General features: G+C 51.7%; 7 protein-coding genes across 7 annotated transcripts; 3 read left to right on the top strand and 4 right to left on the bottom strand.

Moving 5' to 3' along the window:
- Window positions 1–230: 230 nt before the first annotated feature.
- Triagg1_6067 (uncharacterized protein) lies at window positions 231–1,901 on the top strand (the record flags this gene model as incomplete). Its single annotated transcript, XM_062900650.1, has 4 exons — window positions 231–315; window positions 376–1,155; window positions 1,235–1,418; window positions 1,460–1,901. The coding sequence occupies 4 exons, from the start codon at window positions 231–233 to the stop codon at window positions 1,899–1,901; spliced, it is 1,491 nt and encodes a 496-aa protein (XP_062754924.1).
- Window positions 1,902–4,628: 2,727 nt separating this feature from the next.
- Triagg1_6066 (uncharacterized protein) lies at window positions 4,629–5,486 on the bottom strand (the record flags this gene model as incomplete). The annotated part of the gene is made up of 3 exons (XM_062900649.1): window positions 4,629–4,951; window positions 5,082–5,205; window positions 5,268–5,486. 3 exons carry the CDS (start codon window positions 5,484–5,486, stop codon window positions 4,629–4,631), a joined length of 666 nt encoding a protein of 221 aa, XP_062754923.1.
- A 413-nt stretch (window positions 5,487–5,899) lies between these two features.
- On the top strand, window positions 5,900–6,902 carry Triagg1_6065 (uncharacterized protein; the record flags this gene model as incomplete). The annotated part of the gene is made up of 5 exons (XM_062900648.1): window positions 5,900–5,909; window positions 5,972–5,977; window positions 6,058–6,369; window positions 6,507–6,572; window positions 6,634–6,902. 5 exons carry the CDS (start codon window positions 5,900–5,902, stop codon window positions 6,900–6,902), a joined length of 663 nt encoding a protein of 220 aa, XP_062754922.1.
- A 979-nt stretch (window positions 6,903–7,881) lies between these two features.
- Window positions 7,882–10,959, bottom strand: Triagg1_6064 (uncharacterized protein; the record flags this gene model as incomplete). Its single annotated transcript, XM_062900647.1, has 1 exon — window positions 7,882–10,959. One exon carries the CDS (start codon window positions 10,957–10,959, stop codon window positions 7,882–7,884), a length of 3,078 nt encoding a protein of 1,025 aa, XP_062754921.1.
- A 2,618-nt stretch (window positions 10,960–13,577) lies between these two features.
- Triagg1_6063 (uncharacterized protein) lies at window positions 13,578–15,561 on the bottom strand (the record flags this gene model as incomplete). Its single annotated transcript, XM_062900646.1, has 4 exons — window positions 13,578–13,671; window positions 13,735–15,147; window positions 15,203–15,454; window positions 15,524–15,561. 4 exons carry the CDS (start codon window positions 15,559–15,561, stop codon window positions 13,578–13,580), a joined length of 1,797 nt encoding a protein of 598 aa, XP_062754920.1.
- A 900-nt stretch (window positions 15,562–16,461) lies between these two features.
- Window positions 16,462–17,580, top strand: Triagg1_6062 (uncharacterized protein; the record flags this gene model as incomplete). The annotated part of the gene is made up of 4 exons (XM_062900645.1): window positions 16,462–16,591; window positions 16,647–16,696; window positions 16,756–17,431; window positions 17,480–17,580. 4 exons carry the CDS (start codon window positions 16,462–16,464, stop codon window positions 17,578–17,580), a joined length of 957 nt encoding a protein of 318 aa, XP_062754919.1.
- Window positions 17,581–17,686: 106 nt separating this feature from the next.
- Triagg1_6061 (uncharacterized protein) lies at window positions 17,687–18,760 on the bottom strand (the record flags this gene model as incomplete). The annotated part of the gene is made up of 2 exons (XM_062900644.1): window positions 17,687–18,669; window positions 18,748–18,760. The coding sequence occupies 2 exons, from the start codon at window positions 18,758–18,760 to the stop codon at window positions 17,687–17,689; spliced, it is 996 nt and encodes a 331-aa protein (XP_062754918.1).
- Between the last annotated feature and the right edge of the window lie 1,870 nt (window positions 18,761–20,630).

Raw genomic sequence — 20,630 nt, 5'->3', positions numbered from 1 at the left:
GCCCCCCCCCCCCCCCCCCCCCCCCGAAAAGGCACACGCGACATTGTACTCGACGACGGCATCTTTTGCACCACTGGTTAATCGAGGACGACATCGTTTCCCACAGCCGATTACTCGACGACGGCACCTTTCCCCACCGCCGGACTCTGGCACGAATTCTCCCGCCTCGAAACGGCACCCTTTTACTCTCTCATGCGATCCATTCAGAGGAGCTTCCGACGAAGCCATCCATGACGACAATCATTAGCCTTCGACAGCCGCTGGAACTTCTTAGCATGAGCGACCAGCCAGTGCGCCGATCAAAGCGCCAGCCGGGTTCGTTTGGCCCATGACCCCGACGAGACAAAGAGAACTGATGCTGACGAGGAGAAACAGCCGCCGACTATGAACAAGACGACGATTTTCAGTTTGTGCGAAAATCAAAAAAGGCAAAGACCGAGGAGTCGCAAGCGGTGGCTCTTCCCGTGAGGAAATCGAGAGGGAGACCATCTGCGGCGGCGAGGGAACGGGCGGTGAGGGAGTCGATTGGCGGCGATGAGGACGTGGAGCTGATTGCGGCGGAGCCCGCCCGGAAGCCGACGACGAAAAAGACTTCTTCATCCAGGCGAAAAGCGTCGAGTGACGCGGTCCAGGACGAGCCGCCCGCCAAGGCTTCAAAGAGGGGCACGAGGAAGAGCTCGCGAGTATCAAACGAAGATGCAGCACCGGAGGAGGAGCAGCAGCCTCCGCCGCGGACCAATGGCTCTTCGACCCGTAATAAGAAGGCGCCAAAGCCCAAGGCGCCGCCACCGGTGACACAGGAGGAGGAGGAGGACATGTCAATAGTAGAGCACGAGACGGCGGAACGACCAACCAAGATCGCGCTCCCCATGAGCGACACACCCATCATCAACCGCAATAAAGAAATGCGAAAGAAAGGAGGAAACGGCAGCCGGAGAAGCAGTCTGGGATCTCGCGGGCGCAGAGCGAGCTCATTAATCGAGAGCGGGCAGACGGCTATTCCGCATCGCGAAGTCAGCACGTCTGCATTTTACAAGCACATCGAGGCAGATCTACTGGAACCGCGGCGGATGAAGCAACTGCTCATATGGTGCGGTGAACGAGCGCTGTCGGAAAAGCCGCGCGGGACCATGAACTCGGGAGCAGTGCTAGGAGGTACGCACTTTTCCCTCTGATTTGAAAAAAATTAGTGTTTATGATGGTAATTTCATTTTGCTAACTGATTTGTTACTAGCCCGTGCAATTCAAGACCAGCTGTTGAAAGACTTTGCGTCAAGATCCGACTTTTCAGACTGGTTCAACAGAGAGGACAAAGCACCTAAAGCACCAGTCATACTGAAGCCAAATCCCCGGAACATCGAGCTAGATGAAAAACTGGCAACGTTGGAGGCGAGAATCAAGAGGCAAGTCGCGTTTGGGTGGTGCTCTCAACATAGAAGCCTACTAACCACGACTTCAGATTGCAAGAAGAAAAGAAAGCGTGGCTAGCAATTCGGAAACCACCGCCAGAGCAGCCCCCTCTATTCACACCAAAAGAAAAAGAAGCGGAAACAATCACGCTGCCCGATTTCGACTTGTTGGACCCCGATGAAGGCCGAATACGGGGCTTTCTCGTCGACGAAACTAACTCATTTGCAAGCATACGATCACAGACACAAGCACGGCTACGGAACATCCAATCGTCTCTCGAATTTGAAGTGGATCAGTTAGCAGACAATGTTCATAAACTGGAGCAAAGGGTCAAGGTCGCGGGCACGGAGGCCGACCGAGTACTGAGTCTAAGTGCTGTCAGACTACGGGAGCGAGAAGAAATGGAGAGGAAGATGGCAGGAACCAAAGAGATGCCGATCATGGAGGTGTTGAGAAGCTTAAGCTTAATACTGCCCGAAGGAGGGGGTTGACGATTTGTGGAAGTTGGAAAAAAGAAGATGAACGACTCTTGTCCCCTATCATTTCTCTCCCTCTCATCCCTCACGCTTTTCCTGGCATTTTCATAAAGGCTCTGCTTCATTCATGATACCCTCTCTTATCCTCCCTTTTTGCCAACTCCTTGCAAAAAAGACTGCAACATGGACTTGTGCCTTGATTATTTTAGTTTCCATTTTCTTTCTTCATGAGACATACTGATGACGAGACGAGGCGGCACGGCGCTCGGGTTGATTTGATGGATTTTTTATTCCGCCCTCCTTTTTGGCTCTTTTTTCTTTTTCTCTCTCTCTTTTTTCCGTTTTGGTGTGGTGGTTTGGGTTTACTTGATTGGGGGTTGGGTACCGTTTTGCTTGAATGAAATCCATACTACTTTGGTTTTTACTTCTTCTCTCATAAAGCAAAGCTTGTTAGACTGGCGGGCTGCGTGTTTTTTTTTTTTTTTTGGTTTGCAATTGGGGTGGGAATTATATACCAATTTGATTGGCAGAAAGAGGGATGAGAAGCAAGTGCTGAGCCTGGGCTGATGGACAGCAACGCGGAGCGGGGATGAAGGAGGAAAAGCTGGATGAGGTGAGGAGGGATAGGGGCAATACGGAGCGTGTATCTAGTCTTTCCCTCTCCCCTTTTGGAATGAGAATGGTACTTGACCTGGTCTTTTGGTTTCCCGCACTTTTGGGAGATATTCTCTGTGCCACGATTTTGGGAGATACTCTCCGTCGCTTTTTTTCTCGTTTCTTCCCCGAGTTTTGGAAGATGTTGTCGGTGTGGGATTCTGTTACTTCTTCTCTTCCTCGGGGTGGACGAAAGAAATGAGGAATATGCAGCTTTCTTCTCTGGAATGAAGGTGTGCTGCTGACTAGCAGCCTGTGAAACCCCAGCCTTTCGTCTCTCATGGTGGTCTGTCGTCATGGAGTGTAACGTGGGCAGCCATTGAGCGAGCTGTACGACATGGACCACATTTGAATCCGTTCTCTGATAAAGGCATGTTTGTCTCTCAGAGTTCTGGGAGGGGGTGAGAACTACGGGCCCTCTCCTTTCTTCAGCTACCAGCCATGGCAAATAACCACCGCTCTAATCTCGGCCCTCTGACGACAACTTTTACTCCGCCAGTCGACTGCACAAGTCTTCGGTTTCTTTTTTCTGATACAGTGGGCCAGAACCTCGCCGCCAGCCATTATTGTTACGAGTCTCCGGGTGCGTTCGAAAGTGTCTCTGTCATAAAATCATGCTTTCCCGAAGGCTTCGCGTCTTTTTACAACGCAATCTCGGTTGACGGTCTCCATTTTGGCGTATATACGCCAGCGTCAATCTGTCCGTCGGGCTACACGGCCGCCTGCGCTTATTCGCGTAGCAGAGGACAGCCGAATCCGTTCGAGGGTCAAAACGCCACCCGTGCTGATTCGATGATATGGGATCTGTTGCGTGTTGGCGAAACTGTGACGGGATGCTGTCCATTGTAAGCCCAAGCGATACCTGGTTGCGATTGTCCCACTGATGTTCGTGGTCGATAATAAGCGGCTATCGCTGCGATGAATTGTTTCCTGGAATGTGTACGTCACTTCCGGTAGACCCCATGACGGTAACGGACGGCGTAAAGTGTCCCGGAACACTTACACCGGTCACGATTCCCACACTGGCCGCGTCTGCGTTGGCTATGAAAGTCATGGTGGTACACATGGCTCCGGCGGGGCGTACGGCAACTCGAACAGCGATATCCGGCCCCAGCGATTATTTTTTCTCCGAGCCCAGTCAAGGTCTGCCCCTCGCGACGAAAGTTGCCATCGGGGTGATCATCCCTCTGGCAGCGATCCTTTTAGGGGCCGCGTGCTTTCTCATATATAGATATAGAAGAAAACGAAGGCCGTTGCAAGCGGTACAGGGACTCGGGCAGGATGCACGCGGCAAAGACGGCGACGAGCTGGAAACATTGAAACCAGAGCTGCCAGGCGATGATGGCATGATGAGTTCCGGACCAAATGGCACTGCATTCCGCAAGCCTGAACTGGACACTGTGGCATCCGGCTCAGGTGGCATGGTGGAATTGGCTTCTGGAGTGGCTGGCGGTGGATTACCAGAGTTGCATAGCAGTTCTAGCCCTGGGGAGCTGGATTCCACGTCCAGAGGTTTGAGCGTTGTTGATATAGTCGAGCATGGTGTCGATAATCAGCATGTAGACGAAAGGAGCAGGGGATTATGGCAATGGAGCCACTACCAGGACTAATGTAGATGGTTATAAGTCAGTGGCAGAGAAGGCGCCGTGTTGGATATCGAGACATGAGTATTTAATGAACACATATGCATACAAAGATAACCAGAGAAGGTAACTAACTGAAAGTAATACCTCGCTGAATTGTGTAATTGGCGTCCTTAGGAACGTACACACATACGTTGACAACATCCATCATCCATGAATCTAAATTGTCTTTTATTAAAGCTGAAAAGGTTTCTTCTCACTTTCCTTTTTTTTGTATCCTCCTCGTCTCGATGGACCATACATCATGATATAAAAAAACGCCAGTGCATACCTACCACCCCTTTCCGCCTTCTGTATCCGTATGCCAACACGCAGCAAACCCGCAGTGTGATAGTAACGCTCCAAAGCCCCCCAAGCAGAACAACCTCCCCCTTCTCCTCTCTCTCTCCTCCTAATTCTCCCCCCTTATATAGACTGGTTTTTTTTTTTTTTGCAATCAGAGACTCTAGATCAAGTGCTTGGATCGGAAGTACGCCCTCAGGTACATAATCTGCCACGCCCACAGAATAACGAGCAGCCAGGTCGTTCCGACGCCGAACCACTTGACACGGTTGTTTGTGCTCTCGTTGGTGTCGCGGAGCTTCTGCTCGCGCGAGCGCAGGTAGTCCATCTCGTGGACGACCTCGGCGGTGAGCTCCTCGATGCGGCGCAGCTCGGCCTCGACAGGCTTGAGCTTCTCGGTGGCCTGGATGGCGGACCAGTCCTTTGCGTCGGCGCCAATGTCGATGTCGAGCTCGACGGTGCGGAGGTTCATGACGGGCTTGTTGGCTGAGGGGGGGAGTATATGTCAGTAAACATGTTTTTGTATGGTTTTCGAATTGAGTCTCAAGGGGAGGGTGGGTTGTTTGGAGAGAAAAAGGGAGGAGGGGGCCGTTGAGTTCAGTTCAGGCAAACGTACGTCCAACCATGAGGTTCTCAAAGCACACGTCAAAAGCGGCATCAGCGTGCGAAGTAAAGACGATTCTCGACTCGCCGGCAACGTCCTTGGCCCGGCCATACTCGTTGCCAATGGCATCACGGACCTGTATATTTCATCTCGTCAGCTTCTCTACTCCTTGTTTCCCCCCCCGCCGCCACGACATACGTGAATGTTGACCAGCATGCCGTCTCCCTTGTAGCCGTCGACGGTCGACGTCACAACCACCAGCGTGTCGCTGCTGACAAAGTTGCGGATGCAGCGCTCCTTCTTGAGGGACTCGCCGCCGGTGTGAGCCGCGAGGTCGAACTTGAGGGCGTTGGCGGCGCTGACGAGCAGCAGCAGGCCGCAGAGCCACCGCATGGGCGAGAGGGCCGATTGCGCCATTGGGGCTGCCTGTTTTGCTGTGTGTGTGAATGGAAATATCTCGACTTGCTGCTGCTGTGGATTGTCGAGATTTTGCTATTGTGGATTGGAACTGTCAGTCAGGCAGTTCATCGGATTTGTCTGAAGCTGCAATTACAATTGGGGGGGACAAGACTGACCACCTTGGCTCTAATTCGCACCAGCCGCAAAAGGTACAGGTGTCGCGTTTGGGCTACTGTGGCTGGTGGCCCGATAAAGGGTTGAAAGGGAGCATCAGCCAATCAGCAGCCCCGGTGATAAGCTTGACTGTCACGTGTGGGGCAGCCTCGCCCAGCCTTTTGCTCCAGCTGCTGCATGCATTTCATTTGCCTTTGATGGCATGATTCTTCTTGTATCGATCTGAAGCAGCATTCGACCAGCATAATCCAGCCACGATGCCCAAGTGTATGTTTCCCTCTCCCTCTTCCAACTGACCCATTCAACCCAAAACTAACGCATCTCAACAGTCTTTTGTACGTCCAATTCCATCCATCAACCAGCCAAAAAACACCCTCCGTGACGCGCTCCCCCGTCTAACTTTCAACCACAACAGGTGACTACTGCGATGTCTACCTCACGCACGACTCCATGTCGGTGCGCAAAGCCCACAACAGCGGCCGAAACCACCTGCGCAACGTCGTAGACTATTACCAGCGTTCGTCCCGACCTCGCCTCTCTCTCTCTCTTCTCTTCATTCCGCCACTGACATATGCCATCCATTGTACAGAAATCGGCCACGAAAAGGCCCAGTCCGTCATTGACTCGATTACCTCTTCGTACGCTGCCGAGGGCCAGGCCCACGCGAACCCGATGCTTCTTCAGAACCAGCCCGGCCAGGGATTTCCCGCCTTTGGCTTCCCCGGCGGTATGTCATTTTACATCCCCCCCCTGGTTTTCCTTGTCTCGCCACTCTTCCTTCAGTCTCGGAAACAATATGGATGAGAGCGAGAAAGAATGATCTGGAAGACACAAAAGATACAACTAACACGGTTATTTTGTCAGGCATTCCTCCGCCATTCCCCGGCATGCCTGGAGCTCCTCCCGGCCAGTTCCCCCAAGGCCTCCCACGTACGTCCTCATCCTCCCCTCCCCCTTCTTCTCTCACACATATTCTAATCCCAATATTCAGCACCTCCCGGCGGTCGCGGCATGCCCTCCATGCCCCCCTTCCCCCCCGGTCCCAACGGAATGCCTCCCATCCCCCCCAACGGCCTCCCCTTCCCCCCACCCGGTGGCCTTCCCTTTCCGCCTCCAGGTGCACCCGGAGGCCCTGGTTTCCCTCCGCCAAATTTCGCGGGTATGCCCGGCATGCCGGTTCCTCCGCCTGGACAGCATTCGTTCCCTCCGCCTGGATTTCCCGCTGGTGGACCCGCTGCTCCCGGACAGGACAGGCGGTGATGAGTTAGGATCGGGAGTTGTTTTGCTTTTCAACTCGAGATTGAGTGTATGGTAGGAGATGGGTTAATATTTGGCGTATGGGGCGTTTTCATCTTTTTTAGCATTTCACAGCACATAAACCAGTTTCAGTAGACCAAGGATGAAAAGTCATCCAAAGTATAACAATATTTTTCTCGCAACAATTTTTGCAATATTCGAGCGTACATCATATCTGGGCAACACATTTTAAACCAAAGCGCGCGTCATTCATTTCCTTTCTCAAAAGAGTTCCTCTCGATTCACTCTCAAAAATCATTAATGCATATAAGAATCATTGCCAGCAAAAAGAAAAAAGACATTGTAACAATCAGATTTCTCGCCCCCAACGTCTTCTATAGTACAACTAACATCAAAAAGAAAAACGTAAAAGTAAAATAAGATGAGAGAAAAAAAGGCATTTCATTCGTTTCCAGTTCATGACATGCCTCGGAAAGCAATCTAACCGCCCCCATTCTTTAGATTCCGTGTTCTTCATGCAAGGCTAATAGAGTAGCCAGCAACATAGCAAAAAAAGACAGAGAGAAAAGAGGAGCAAAAAGGATGAGAAAAAGGGATATATAAAAAAGCAAAAAAGTAACTCAAAAGGGGGAGCCCCTTATCAAAATGTACATCCTGACGAGAGCAAATTATAATGAGACGTTGAAATTCAAAAAAAAAAAATAAAAAGCCCTCCAGGGTCTTTTTGTTTTTCATGGAGTAAAAAAAAATAGGACAAACTGTGGCATTTCCATCTCTCCAAAGGCAGAGTCGTCCAAAGCATCAAATCATCAAATCGTTGCAGAATTAATCGTAAATGCAAAATGCTGGCCATCTACTAAATGTGTCCCGTCATTTCGTCTTCAAGAAGAGAAAAAAATCATTCGTCCTTTGTCGTCATCATTGCTTGCTTCATGAGGAAAACGCCAGCAAGTAGCACAAAGACTCTTCGCTCAAAAAAGTCTTAAAATCGTCCAGCTTGGTCGAACCGAGCCGCTCCGTTGCCGGGTCTGATTACTTCACCAACGCCGTCTCGAACTTCTTTCGGCCCGCTAATCATCTGCCGAAGTCTCTGCGATCGTTTCTCGCGTCGTCTCTCGCTTATCTTTTGCGGAATGTTTTGAATCTCTTCCAATTTGCTCCCGATGGAAAAACGCCGTCCCGTCACACTCCCTCGGCTAATACTTCGTCTTCGCCAGAACTTCTTGCGAGGTTCACCCACAATCGATCTTGGGTCTCTGCTCTGACTTTGCCGTCGTCTCATCGATTCGGCGCTGATTTTGCGGCGTACGATACGCAGGTTGCCACTTGATGTCCGTTTGATTGTTCGGCGCTGGGGCCCATGCACGTCATCGACATGATACTCTTGTGATGGCAGAATTGAAAAGGTCTGCTTCACCTTTTGGCTAAAGCTCCTCGTTGGTCTTCGCGGGCGATTGTCCACAGGGGGATATCGATAGACTTCATCTTCCCGTTCATAATCGTCCTCATCGTCACTGTATTCGCCCTCGTCGGATCTGGGTTCAGAATCCTCATCACTGATCCACTGAGGACGCCAAAACGGATGCAGCTTGTCCTCTTCAGTTGGCTGTTCATTGTCTTTATATAAAGAGATGTCACTATCATCACGAGTTCTCCGTGACAATGAAAAGGTCCTGGCAAGGAAGCCCGGCCCTCTCGAGGTTGACACGTAGTCGACAGAATGGCGCCGGCGGCTGAAAGCTCTTCTAACGATGGAGGGCCGCCGAGGAGGCTTCTCCTTCAAAGACTCAAAGTAGTTCCCTTGCAGAATAACTCGCTCGGCCGCAGGCGTCATACCTGATGGTGTGGCGGGAATGAAGTTGATTGCGGGCGGGTACTTCGGCGGTTGTGGTGGAGCTCGCGGGTTGCGCAGAGGTGAATCGACCTCGAGGGAGGAGAATCTCTTCTGGGGAGGAGTGACGGGAGCTTGTTCATACAAATGCGCCATCAATGATCCGGGAGGGCTAGTAACGCGCCTCACCAACGCTGCCTCTGACGGGCGGTTCGAATGATTGACCATCAGGACTGACGAATTTTGATGGGGGAACATTTGAACAGCGAGGGCTTCTACCAGCTCAGGGGCCGTTGCACACGTCTCCATGGACGCAACCGAGAAAGGCGTGTTCCGCAGTGGAATCTTTTTCACCGAAAGCACATCGTCGTGCTGATCGATCCCAAGGCTATCAAATGTTTCCTCTCTTTTCAAGTCCTGCATCCCTGGGGATAAGGGAGATAGAGGGGACAGAGGGGATAGCGATGGCGTGCTGGGGCAGATGATGTGCACTTCCTGGCTGCAATGGCGATTAAGTTGCTGTTCAATCTCGGCATTGTGTACCTTGACGCTGCTAGCAGTTACTGATCCGCGACTAGAACCGTTGCGACTGGTCGGGGCTGAGAGCGATGAAGACCGTTGCGGAATCGTTGGGGGGAAATCAATCGTCCTTTCAGATCTATCGGATTCGGAATACGCTCGACTTCGACGAGCAGGGCGATCAAACACGGGGCCAGAGTTTGCAGATGGCGATGGATCACGGGCAGGGGCGGAACTGACGCTCTTTGCCTTGTCCGAGTGCCTGCTAGATGCCGATCGAAGAGAAGGCTCCCTGCTCTTGGGGCCCCTCGACGATCGTCGTTCAGGCACAATGACCACCGGGATACCACCACTCTTCCAAATCTCCCTTCGCGCGGTTCTACTCGAGATGGACCTGTTTGTCGAGTGTGTGACGGTTGAGATGTAACTCTCGCGATCATAGGAATCCAGTTGGCTGTGTGTAACCTTGGAAGGTTTAGGAGCTTCCTCTTCTTTCGCGTCTTCCGTACGGGCGATTGAACCAGCATCTACCTTGCTTTTAGTAGCATCTCTCAAAGTGCTTTGCTTTCGCATGTGGCGCAGAGTTCTCTCCCTTTTCGGGGGGCCATCGACAAGAAAAACCTCGACCACAGTTGACTGGCTAGACGTGCTCAATGGTCGATCTCGCTTTGCCGTCGCTTCTACTTGCGGGTGGACCAACTTGGCAGGCTTTCCATCATTGGGTCTCTTCGAAGACGAGACTACAGGTGCTGCCTCTTCAAGTTGCATGTTGCGCACAGCTTTCGTGGCGTCGGTAGGCCCAACAGATACTTTGTCTTCAACAACAGGATCGTGATGCAAAATTGGCCGCGAGGCTGCCGAGGATCGACGTCGATACTGGGTTCTCTGGGACATGACCGCATCCGACGGCCGGGCATCCTGAGAATGCCCGGCTTCTGGGGTAGCGCTCTGTCTGTCGACAAATTCAGAGGCTTTTGGCTTCGCTTTCGGCGTAGAGTCGCCTTCTCCTCGCCTTCCGTTCCCAGTTGGTGTTCTTTGTGCTCTATCTAAAGGAGTTACTGGTCGCACCGCATCGCCATTAGTAGCAGTGGCGTTAGCAGACGGAATAATGGTGGTTTGCGAGGCTACCGAAAATTTGCGAGGCCATTCGGCCAGTCCCCCGGTTTCGTCCTCCGAAGGCGTCACCTCCTCGCGGGCGGTGATGAAGGACTCGGCTCTCGACTCCGTGCCCATTGTACTCCCCGAAGCCATGCGGTCCTTTATGCTTGGCCGCGGGTTCTTGGCGAGGCTTGCAGGATGCGGCGGGGTGACATCTGGAGTCGGGGGGCTGCGCTGGTCCGGAGGGGTGGCTGGCGGACGAGTCGCGACGACATTCGGCAGCCTGACGCTACTTTCGGTGCTCGTCGGGCTCGATGCGGCGGCAGAGTGGCTGCTGGAGGATGCGTTTGAGTGCGCGGGCGGAGTGGGAGGCAAATCAGGCCCGGTGTTTATTCTCCTGAGCTGGTGTTTTAAGGGCTGGGGATTCACGGTCGGGTGAGGCGTCGAGCTTCTGGGCACCGTCGCCGCGCCGGCCAGATTGGGTTTGCGCCTAGAGCCATCGTGCGGCTGATCGATGTGCGGCCGCGGCAGGACTCGGTGCCTCTTGAAATGGCGCGGCGCCGCAGCCTCAGGTACGGAGGTGGGATTCATCTGAGAAGGCGCCGCCATCATGGCGATGGTAAAAACTGTTGCTGGGAGCTGCGAGCAAAAAAAGAGAAGCGCAGGCTGCCACTAGTAGTATATTTCACGGACTACGTGGCGGCGGCGTGGTTGAGACAGGGGCCGCTTTGCATGATGATGGACAAGTAGGTTGCGCTGGAGTTGATCAGGCGATGCAATTGGTGAGTCCAGCTAATCGAGATGAGAGCGCGGTGCGGTCGTGAATGGCCAGACGGACGAGCGAGGCGAACAACAAGTCTGCTGGGTCCCAAAACAACGAGGGCCAATCTGAAACGAGAAGGGCAAGCAAAGCAAGTGTAAGCAAAGGAAACGGGCTGAGTTTGCGTTCACGGCCCAAGAAAAAGAAAGAGAAAGACACCCCCCGTCGTGCCGTACAGCTGGCCAACAAAGGGCCGGGCGCAGGTGCTGAGGCGACGGGTGAGACGGTGATGAGCTGATGATTGGACGCAGCAGCGGAAAGCGAGTGAGAAGCAAAAGAAGGGAATCTGGCGCTCAAAGAACGAAGCCCAGGACGATGAAAGGCGCAAGCTGGAGAGAAGAGGGAAAAAAAGCGGGAAGAAAGCGACCAGGTGGTTGGTGAGACGCCTGGCAGTAGCAGCTGGGCCCCCCCGTGGTCGCCAGCCTTGATTCAAGGCTCGTTCCGGAAACAGAATCGCAAGGTTCACGATGCAGGGGGTGACACGGTGACGATGGACCGATGGCGCATGGCGGAAGCGATTCGATTCGTCGAGGCGGGACGAAAGCAAAGCAGGAGGAAGGGAAAGAGATGGAGATGTGCCGTTGCCCACTCAGTGCGTGCTGTACATACGGAGCAGAGCAGCGACGATGTGATTTGGTGCGATGCGATGCGATGCGATGCGATGTGAGGTGAGGTGATGTGTAGGAGGCAGAATGAAACTGACTGGTCTGACTGGGGGCGGGGCAACTATTGGTTGATTGGCACTGGACGTGCAGTTATAGGTACAGCACTCCGTAGGCAGGTACCTGATATCCGGCAGCACGTACATGTACGTACAGCGCTGTCGATGCAGATTGATGCAGATGCTGGGCAGCAGCAGAAGCAGAATCACCCTCGGGTGCTTTGATGCAGCTTTAGCCGGATTGCAAAAGACGGCTGGAGCTTTAGTGGCCCTCTTGACGGAAGGATGGATTCTTCGATCAATCGCCACAGCGCCCACTGAAGGAGCGCCACCACCGCCAATGTTCAGCTAGCGGGCTCCTCAGGCGCTACAGGCGCTGTGACAGGTCCAAGTTCCCTCAGGTACAAAGAACCTTACAATCATTGAAACCAACCTCGGTCTTTGAACCGCGAACATCTTCAACGTTCTCATCATCAAAGGCAAAATCAACAAGGAGGGTTACAACTGATGAATCATTCATGCTGCTCATATACGCAAAACCGCAGAGATACACGCAATCCCTCCTCTCCCTCCCCAACTAAACCAACCTCGACCTGTCTTGCATGTCAACGATTTCTTCAAACCACCAGGCAACGTTTCATAGCTGCCACCCCGTTCATGCAAAAAAAAATGCATATGCGGACCTCTCGAAACAAGCATCATGTGCGCCCTCTTCTCGATACAGATCCCCTCGCCAGATTCAACCGTCATGTGCCTGGATAAAAAACAGAGGCATTTACCAGATACAGTGCCTGGTGCCACCACCCCATCAAGCCTCTTTTTTCCCACCATCCCATCACATCCGCGACGGCGCGGGCCTAGCACCATTTGCATGTGCTCCCTCTTTGCAAGCCCACACCAAGAAGGGCTAAGGATAACTACTCCATGTGGTTGTTGGTCCCCATCTCCCCCCTCTTTGGTTCATCCGTAAAGGTGAGGTCAAGAGATGTCCTGTCTTACACACAGCCATGAGCCTCGAATTTCCCATCATTCAGCATCTAGAATAAAAACAGGAAACACTGCTGTCAATTTCCAATACATGTACGTAATATACGAGGTGCTGATTATCACCACACTACCCAGGGGATTCACGTACTCCTAGTAGGTATGTATGTAGAATGAGAAAAAAAAGCTGGTGGCTGGGAGCCACGCCGCTCTAACCTCATACTGTATTGCCCTGGTGTCGATGCCTCTACCATTGGGATGCTATTACTGTACAAAGCTAGCACATACAGTAGTACCAGAAAACATGTGCCAAATGCTCCGTCCGGAGTGCAAACTCCTGGATTGATCCTTATCAGCTGTCCAACATCCCCAGCTTCCTCTCTTGGACCACACAGGGGCCGACGCTGATGCAGGTTGCCTTTTTCTGACAAGTAGCAGCACCATCCCAAGTGTGAGTAGGATTGTCTAGCAGCTCAATACGGAGCACAAGTGCAGTTTCGGCCACTCATTTGTCTACAGTCTCTGAAGAGGGAATGCTTGGTCACGAGGCACCTGTCGATGAATCTTGGCGTCTCCCACAGAGCACTCACAAAATGCATATATAAGCACATAGACAACCGTGAACAGCTTGAGCAAATACATTTAGTTTTATATCCCCATGTTCTTCCTCATGAGATAGCTTTCCAGCTGCAAAAAGTCACATCATCCAGCAAATCCGCCATAATGGTCTTTTTTTGCACTCTTTGGTCATTATACTTTCAACAATTAGTTCATGTTGAACTGCTTGATCAACTCCACCAGTTTGTTGCCCTCTGTCTTGTAGTCCACCAAAGAAGCACTCAAAACTTGATATCGCACCCTAAAGTTTTATTTTCGTCAGTCGCTGTCATTTGCTTCGTTTTGCTCATTTTGAGAAACTTACCTCTGCGTATCACCAAAATTATCCATCTTGGCTCTGCATCTGAATACCAGCTTCTTGCAATTCACCGCCTCGAATGCGGCCATGAACTTGGCGTCGTCATTCTCTTTGAGCTCCATGAGCTCGTTGGCCGACATGCCGACTACTATCCTGCCCGTATCGTCGAAGCAGCTCAGCCACTGGTGACTTGTGTGATCGGCCACATTGAGCTGCATGATGTAGCGGTAGTCTGGCTTGTCGTGTGACACATTACACTTCTCACACTGCCATGTCCCATCCGGCATGGGGGTCACTTTTTTGTTGCATCCCTGGTTGGAGCAAGCAGGATAGGCAAAGCTGTCTTGCTTGACGAATACAATGGTGGCTTTGATCGTGTAGTAAGCCTGGTCATCTACGCCAAGATTCTCGTCTTTAACCTGGGAGATGGTCTTGATCTCCTCCTTTCGGCCAGTCGCGCCAGCCACACCAGCCAGGCCCTGATGAGTCGCAAAAGTGTCTGTTCGGCCGGCTGAATCATACCAGCCCTTGAGGCGGTAGGCATCAGGAATATCAGGATCGACAGTCATGGTTCCCGACGAGAGTAGGCTGAGGCTCTTGCCACCAAAGTCTGATACCTTGGTGCCCTTGAAAGCCACGACGGACTCTGGGTTGGCGTCAAAGGCGCTTGCTGTCTTGCCCCAGATCGTGACGCGAACTGAATACCCGGTGTCGTCCACCAGCGTCAATTCACGCTTCTGAAAGGGTCGACCATCCTTCTTTGACATAATCTCGCTGACTTCGGCAACCTCCTTCAACACACCAATGACATCAACAGTGCTGTCCTTTTCCACGCTTTGCAGTTCTTGGATGGTGCAGAAGTTGAACCGGAGTTGGGGTACGTTGGTCTGATCTTCTGCCTTTTCGATAACCGTCTCCCGCTCAAACGCAAGCTCGTAGTCATTTGGCAAGTTGCTGAACTGCTTCTTGGCCAGAGAAACTCTGCAGGGGCTAGAAATGTAGTAGACAGAGCCTTCCTGAAGCATGTCATAAAAGGCATCACACTGGTCGTTGAAGCCCGTAGCCTTGATCTCGCCACTCTCATCAAGGAGATTGACGCTGAATAGCTTTCCTTCTCCGGTCGGTTTGTGCCACGTCTTAATGTCTGACTTGGACGTTACACGGGCCTTGATTGTCCATTTGTTGGAAAAGGGCGAGAGGGCCTCGATGGGGTATATGTTGGCACCGGCATGCGTGGCTGATCTTGACGGCATCGACTGCAGCTGTGGCTTGATATCCATTTCTTCCTTTTTGGCTCCGTAAAAATCGTTGCCAGCGATCGTCGTCTCGGCCGGTTTAGGATCGAGGACCACTGGATCACCAATTTTCTCGTGCACGCCGAGATTCTCGATGACCTCGAGGTCTAGAATAACCAGGATGCTGTTGGCCATGTCAGCCATCTGCTCAGAAACGTAACGTCTTGATATCTTCTTACTTCTTTCCCTTCAAGTTGTTGGGAGTGTATTGCTTAACTCGGGTTAGGCAGCCCCTCTCCAGCTTGTTGTCGCGAATGACATGATTTGCCTGGGTAGCAAGCATGGTCTGAACATAGTTGAGCCCATCGCTCATGACCAATCGATACCTATCACCACCTTGCCCTGACGGCGCCATCTGCTTGATCTGGAGGCACTGCATCACAGGCACAGGGAAGCGCTGCGCCGCCTGATCGGGGTCATTGAAGATGGCCCTGCACGTTTTGGGTCAGTCGGACATGAAGAATGGCCAGAGCCAAAGTAAAACCCGTCTGGTTACTTACTCGATGCAGCCCTGCGATAATTCGGATTCGACGCCCATTTTGTGCTGTTGTGATGATTTTTTTTTCTTCGTCTAACCGAGCTGTGATGTCTTCAGCTTTGCCTCACAAGCTCTGAGTTTCGTGCACTTTCGGCGAGGCTTCTGACAAACCCGCGACGCGTTCTCTTTACGCGTTGAGAGGCGAGTCATCACGTGATGGCGGGGTGAGCGGGGTGCCTGTATACAGTCAGAGGTACTTGTGCCTCTCAAAAGCAGAACACTATGAAGCAGGTGTAATGTTTTACCATAATAGAGGGATGTTTAATGTTTTTCTAATTTGGCAAACGCAATATCCTGGGTTTGAGTACTTCTCCCATATTAAAAAAAAAAAATAGTTGCGCTTCAGTAAGCCTCCAGCCTAACACTTTCGGCATACCATTTCAGAACCTTGTAGGTAAAACCACCGATCTAAGTGACCGAAATGACATTCCTTGGGGATATTCCTAATGTGGCAGTAATGGCATCTATAGCAAGTATGAATTTTGAGATAATGTCAACTATTATCAACGCGGTAATTTTCAAATAAATCTATTAAGCGCTTGAGGATAAGCATCTGGGAAGAAAATACTCTCGCAAGCTTCCCTTTCACAAGAAGCACCGCGGAAGGGGGTACCTAATCTCCCCGCCATTCCCCATGGCGCGCTCAGGTACCCTTTGTCTCGGGTACATCTGGAGAGCCACTCCCTCCCTTCGTATTTTTCTACTTGAAACCGCATGACGTTGAACTTAGCGCAAAGATCCGTGCTATTCTCAGACAAACAACACGTCAGCAGCCATATTCGAGATTCTCCTTCATCATTCAGCCTCATCCTGTCGTATTACCATTCTTGTCGTGTCCTCTCGTCATTTGGGACATTCTGTATACGCGCGCCAGCATAAGCCACACACCTACCAGCAGCCATGACAGAGATTGATATCGCAACAAAGGCGCCGGAGAGCGATGCACAGCAAGACTCGTCGATAAATGAGCCGACAGATGACAGCTCAGAGATGGGCGAACATGAGCACTGCGTAACTGACAGGCCTACTCGTAACATGCGACCGTGTTTCCATCTGCATGCCTTATCACTAACATTGAATAACAGCCGCCGGCCAGGGATCCACTGGCGAAATCATCAAACTCAATGACATCGATGTAGGTTAACGCGAGGATCAAGCTGTCGTAAATATACATCTAATGCAAGCTGATGTCAGGTGTACATCTCGAAACCGGCCGACTATCCTCATACGCCTTCCCGCCTTCTCCTCCTGCTCACTGGCGGAACCGGCATCAAATCCGTCAATAACCAGATTCAGGCCGACATGTATGCCTCTGAAGGATTTCTTGTCCTCATGCCAGATATGTTTGCGGGCGAAACAGCTCCAGGAGGAAAAGATAGCTCCTTTAGAGATAACTCGACGTCTCTTCTCGAGCAAGTCAAGCTAAAGGCCGTGGAGATTGCAAAGTCGTTTATGATCGATATGTGGCTGGCGCGAATAACAGAGGCTAAAATCATGCCCATACTGCGCAAGGTGATTGAAGCGGCACACGAAGAATACCCCGATCCTATCAAGTATGGTGAAGGCATCTACGCCGTAGGGTACTGCGTTGGTGGTCGCTACGTGCTCCTTTTGGCCAAGGGGTCTCATGAAGGTGGCAACGATGAAGAGGCTGTCATGGTGAAAGCTGGGCCGTATATCAAAGCCGGAGCTCTGGCACATGCCGCATCAGTGACTCCGGACGATTTCAAGGATCTTCAAGCGCCGTTGAGTCTGGTGTGTGTTGAGGACGATGCCTTGTTCCCTGATGAGGTGCGAAAAGTGGGAGAAGAGATGATGACGCAGGACAATTTGGAACATGAAGTTCAAGTATACCCCGGAGTGCCACACGGTAAGTTTCCCAGCTCATATGAAACGAGATAAGCATTGTTCTCATCAGCAGCAGGATTTGCTGTCACGGGTCAATACCAGGAATCAGCCATCATGGACGCCCAAGTTACGGCATATGAGCAAATGCTAGGATGGGTGAAGGAGCACTGATATCGTACTTACATTCAGTAAAAAAAAAAAAGTATTGTAGGCTCATCATGGTTGCGTTCATTATTTGTTTTCATTCAGTCCTACTTCAGCCCCTATGAAACTATACCTACACAATGGTGCAGACGATTTTACCCGAGTTCTTTGCATTCTCCATGTGCTCGTGCGCCTCCTGGATCTTGTCCCACGGCAGCACAGAGTCCAGATAGATTTTGAGCTTGCGCGATTCAAAATCGGGGAGATATGTCTCCAGCCTGTCTCTCAGCCTGCCCTGGTACTCGACGTCGCGGCTTCGCAACGTGCTGCCCAACACGCGAAGGCGCTTGTACAGAATCATGCTGATGTCCGCGTTGGGGACTTTTCCTCCGCTCAGGGTGCCTAGGAGGAGCACGCTGCCGTCGAGCGCGGCCACGTCGAGGTTCTTCTGGAAGTAGTCTCCGCCGATGTAGTCGACGATGTAGTCGACGCCCTTGCCGCCCGTCTTGGCCTTGATCTCGCTGACCCAGTCCTGGGTCTTGTAGTTGAAGGCCGCGGTGGCGCCGAGCTCAGACGTGATGAACTTTGTTTTTTCATCGCTACCTGCCGTGGCATAAATCTCCGATGCGCCGGCAGCTTTGGCGAGCTGGATTCCGGCAATGGAAACGCCCGATGCGCCGGCGTGCCAGAGAATGCTCTTCCCCTCTACGAATCCCAGAACCAAGTGCAGCGCTTGAGTTGCCGTTATCCAGGCCTCGGGCACAGCGGCGCACTGCTCGTGCGTCAAGCCCTTTGGCTTATGCAGCAGCATCTTTGTGTCGACGGCGATGTACTCGGCATAAGCGCCGCCGTACGCAAGACCAAACACCTCATCGCCGACGTTGAAGCCGTTGTGGCTTTCCGATCCAAACGACTCAATGGCGCCGCTGAACTCGACGCCGAGAGTCTTGGGAGCGCCCTGGGGCACGGGATAGAAGCCGCGGCGCTGGATAATGTCCATGCGGTTGATGCCAAAGGCGGCGATCTTGACGATGGCCTGGCCGGGAGAAGGGACGGGCTTGGGGGTTTCGGCGTTGATGAAGAGGGCGTCACTCTCGCCTTTCCCGCCCTTGATGTCTATTGTGCAAGTGTTAGTTGCCGTGAGCTCATGTTCAATGTTTCGATGGCTTCATGGCGGCCTGTTAGACGGCGTACCGACTGCACGCATTGTGGCGGCCATTTTGTTTGCAGGTTTTTTTTTTTTTGGTGGATTGACTGAAACCAGAGAAAACGAATCACGGCAACCGAATATTTACTGCAGCTTCATTCGATTTACAGATACAAACTCCATCTTTAAGTGAAAAATATTGCGTCACAAACCCAACCTATTCAGCACTTCACTGTGCCTAGGCAAAGTTGGCAAATCAATTAGTAATGCAGTGAGGAGTCGGAGGGCAAACGAATTCCCGGCAGCTCCTCTTTGGGGCGGGCCATTTTTTGCCGAATGCCGACTAAAAGGGCTCGAAATAACTGCCATTGCCGAGTTGAATCTTGCGCGGAAAGCTGGAGCAGACTCTGACGATGAAGCTGTTCAGACTCTGGTTTCTGAAGGGGGGTTGCATAAGATACGGATTGTTCGGATTTTGGTAGCATAAGCTTGTGCTACGTTTGCCGAGGCGCCCCGTGTGTTGCTGGCGGAGTCAGTCTGACTTCAATGTTCCTTTGGCTACAACGGCATGTCCCGGTTTGTTGCTACTATAGTATAACTTGAGGTTCTAATGCTTCAATGCAACTCTATGCTCATTGACTAGGAAGGATTCCCAATATTAAACAGCGTCTGTTCTCACCGCCTAGCTGTCAATTAGTTCATCTTGAATGCGGCTGTTAGCGTGCTACGAGTATGTAGATGAATATTGGGTGGTTTCAACATGTTATCGCCGACATCCGATATTACCTAGTTGTAACGATAATACAATAATACCAGCAGAGTAATCGTACGTACGTGTCGACATCAGACATTAGACTGAGCCAGCATGACATTGAACCGAAACACGGCAGCCGTCATTGTCATGATTCACAAGGGATGGGGGTGTCCAAAACATGCGTCGCCCCCATAATCTCTTGGTGAGCCATCAAAACAGACCAACTTGTACGTCTTGTTAGATGACCCCAGTTCTTGTCTCGGGACTTGTGAGACTATGGGTATCCAGTGGTTTTGCGACATACTTGACGTTGCCTGAGGGATTTAGACGGTTGTCGCTGGCGGCCATCGGACACGGGATTGGGCCCGTTGAGAAGTCACAGCAGATTGTCGTGCCGTGCTTGTGCATTTGGTGGCAGAAATTGAGATTGCTGCTGCCGTCGACTCGTTGGCAAAATGAAGTGCCAGTACTGATATCAGAGCACGATAACACGGCTTTTCTCGATATTATTGTAAAACATTGATGCATCGCACAGCCACACAACTAACGCCAATCTAGGCGCGGACACCTGCATCTTATCGGAGAGCCAAGCTCCTAGCTCAATTTCAACCGACGGAGCACATCTATCCCATCTTCCCGAAACAGCGGCAGCATTGATAGCATCAAGTGGAAATTAGCAGATGCAACCCCAGCCCGTTCAGAGACCGTTGAAAGCGCCAATGTACGAGTATGAAAGGCGCCGGTGCGGGACACGGGGCAATGAGACAAAATGTAGGGCAGCCCCGTATCAAAAGGTTCTCGTCACAGTCTGCGAGACAGCGCGGAAGAGCCGATTTGCCGAACTTGGGCTTTGACAGTCAACAGTCAAGCTTTTTTAAGCCGTCTATCCACTTGGTGTCGGCCGGTAATTGTTATGTGACTCCATACAGTACCTGTTGCATACGAGATACGAGTATGTAGGTACCATGATCAACAATCGTTGTTCGACTCTCAAGTCCATCTTGGACAAAGATGTCACGGGATCGTAGCCTCAAGGACGAAGACTTCGTACTCTGCACGAATACATCGTATCCACCGGTACTTTGTATATCCGATAAACGGAGTCAAGTCAACGCTCGTATATACCTAATTATAGAAGTGGAAGTGGAAGTGGAAGTGGAAGTGGAAGTGGAAGCC

The sequence above is a fragment of the Trichoderma aggressivum genome (genome assembly GCF_033847375.1).
Source record: "Trichoderma aggressivum f. europaeum strain CBS 100526 chromosome Unknown scaffold_023, whole genome shotgun sequence".
Lineage (NCBI taxonomy): Eukaryota > Fungi > Ascomycota > Sordariomycetes > Hypocreales > Hypocreaceae > Trichoderma > Trichoderma aggressivum.
This window is presented reverse-complemented; position numbering and strand designations above follow the sequence as displayed.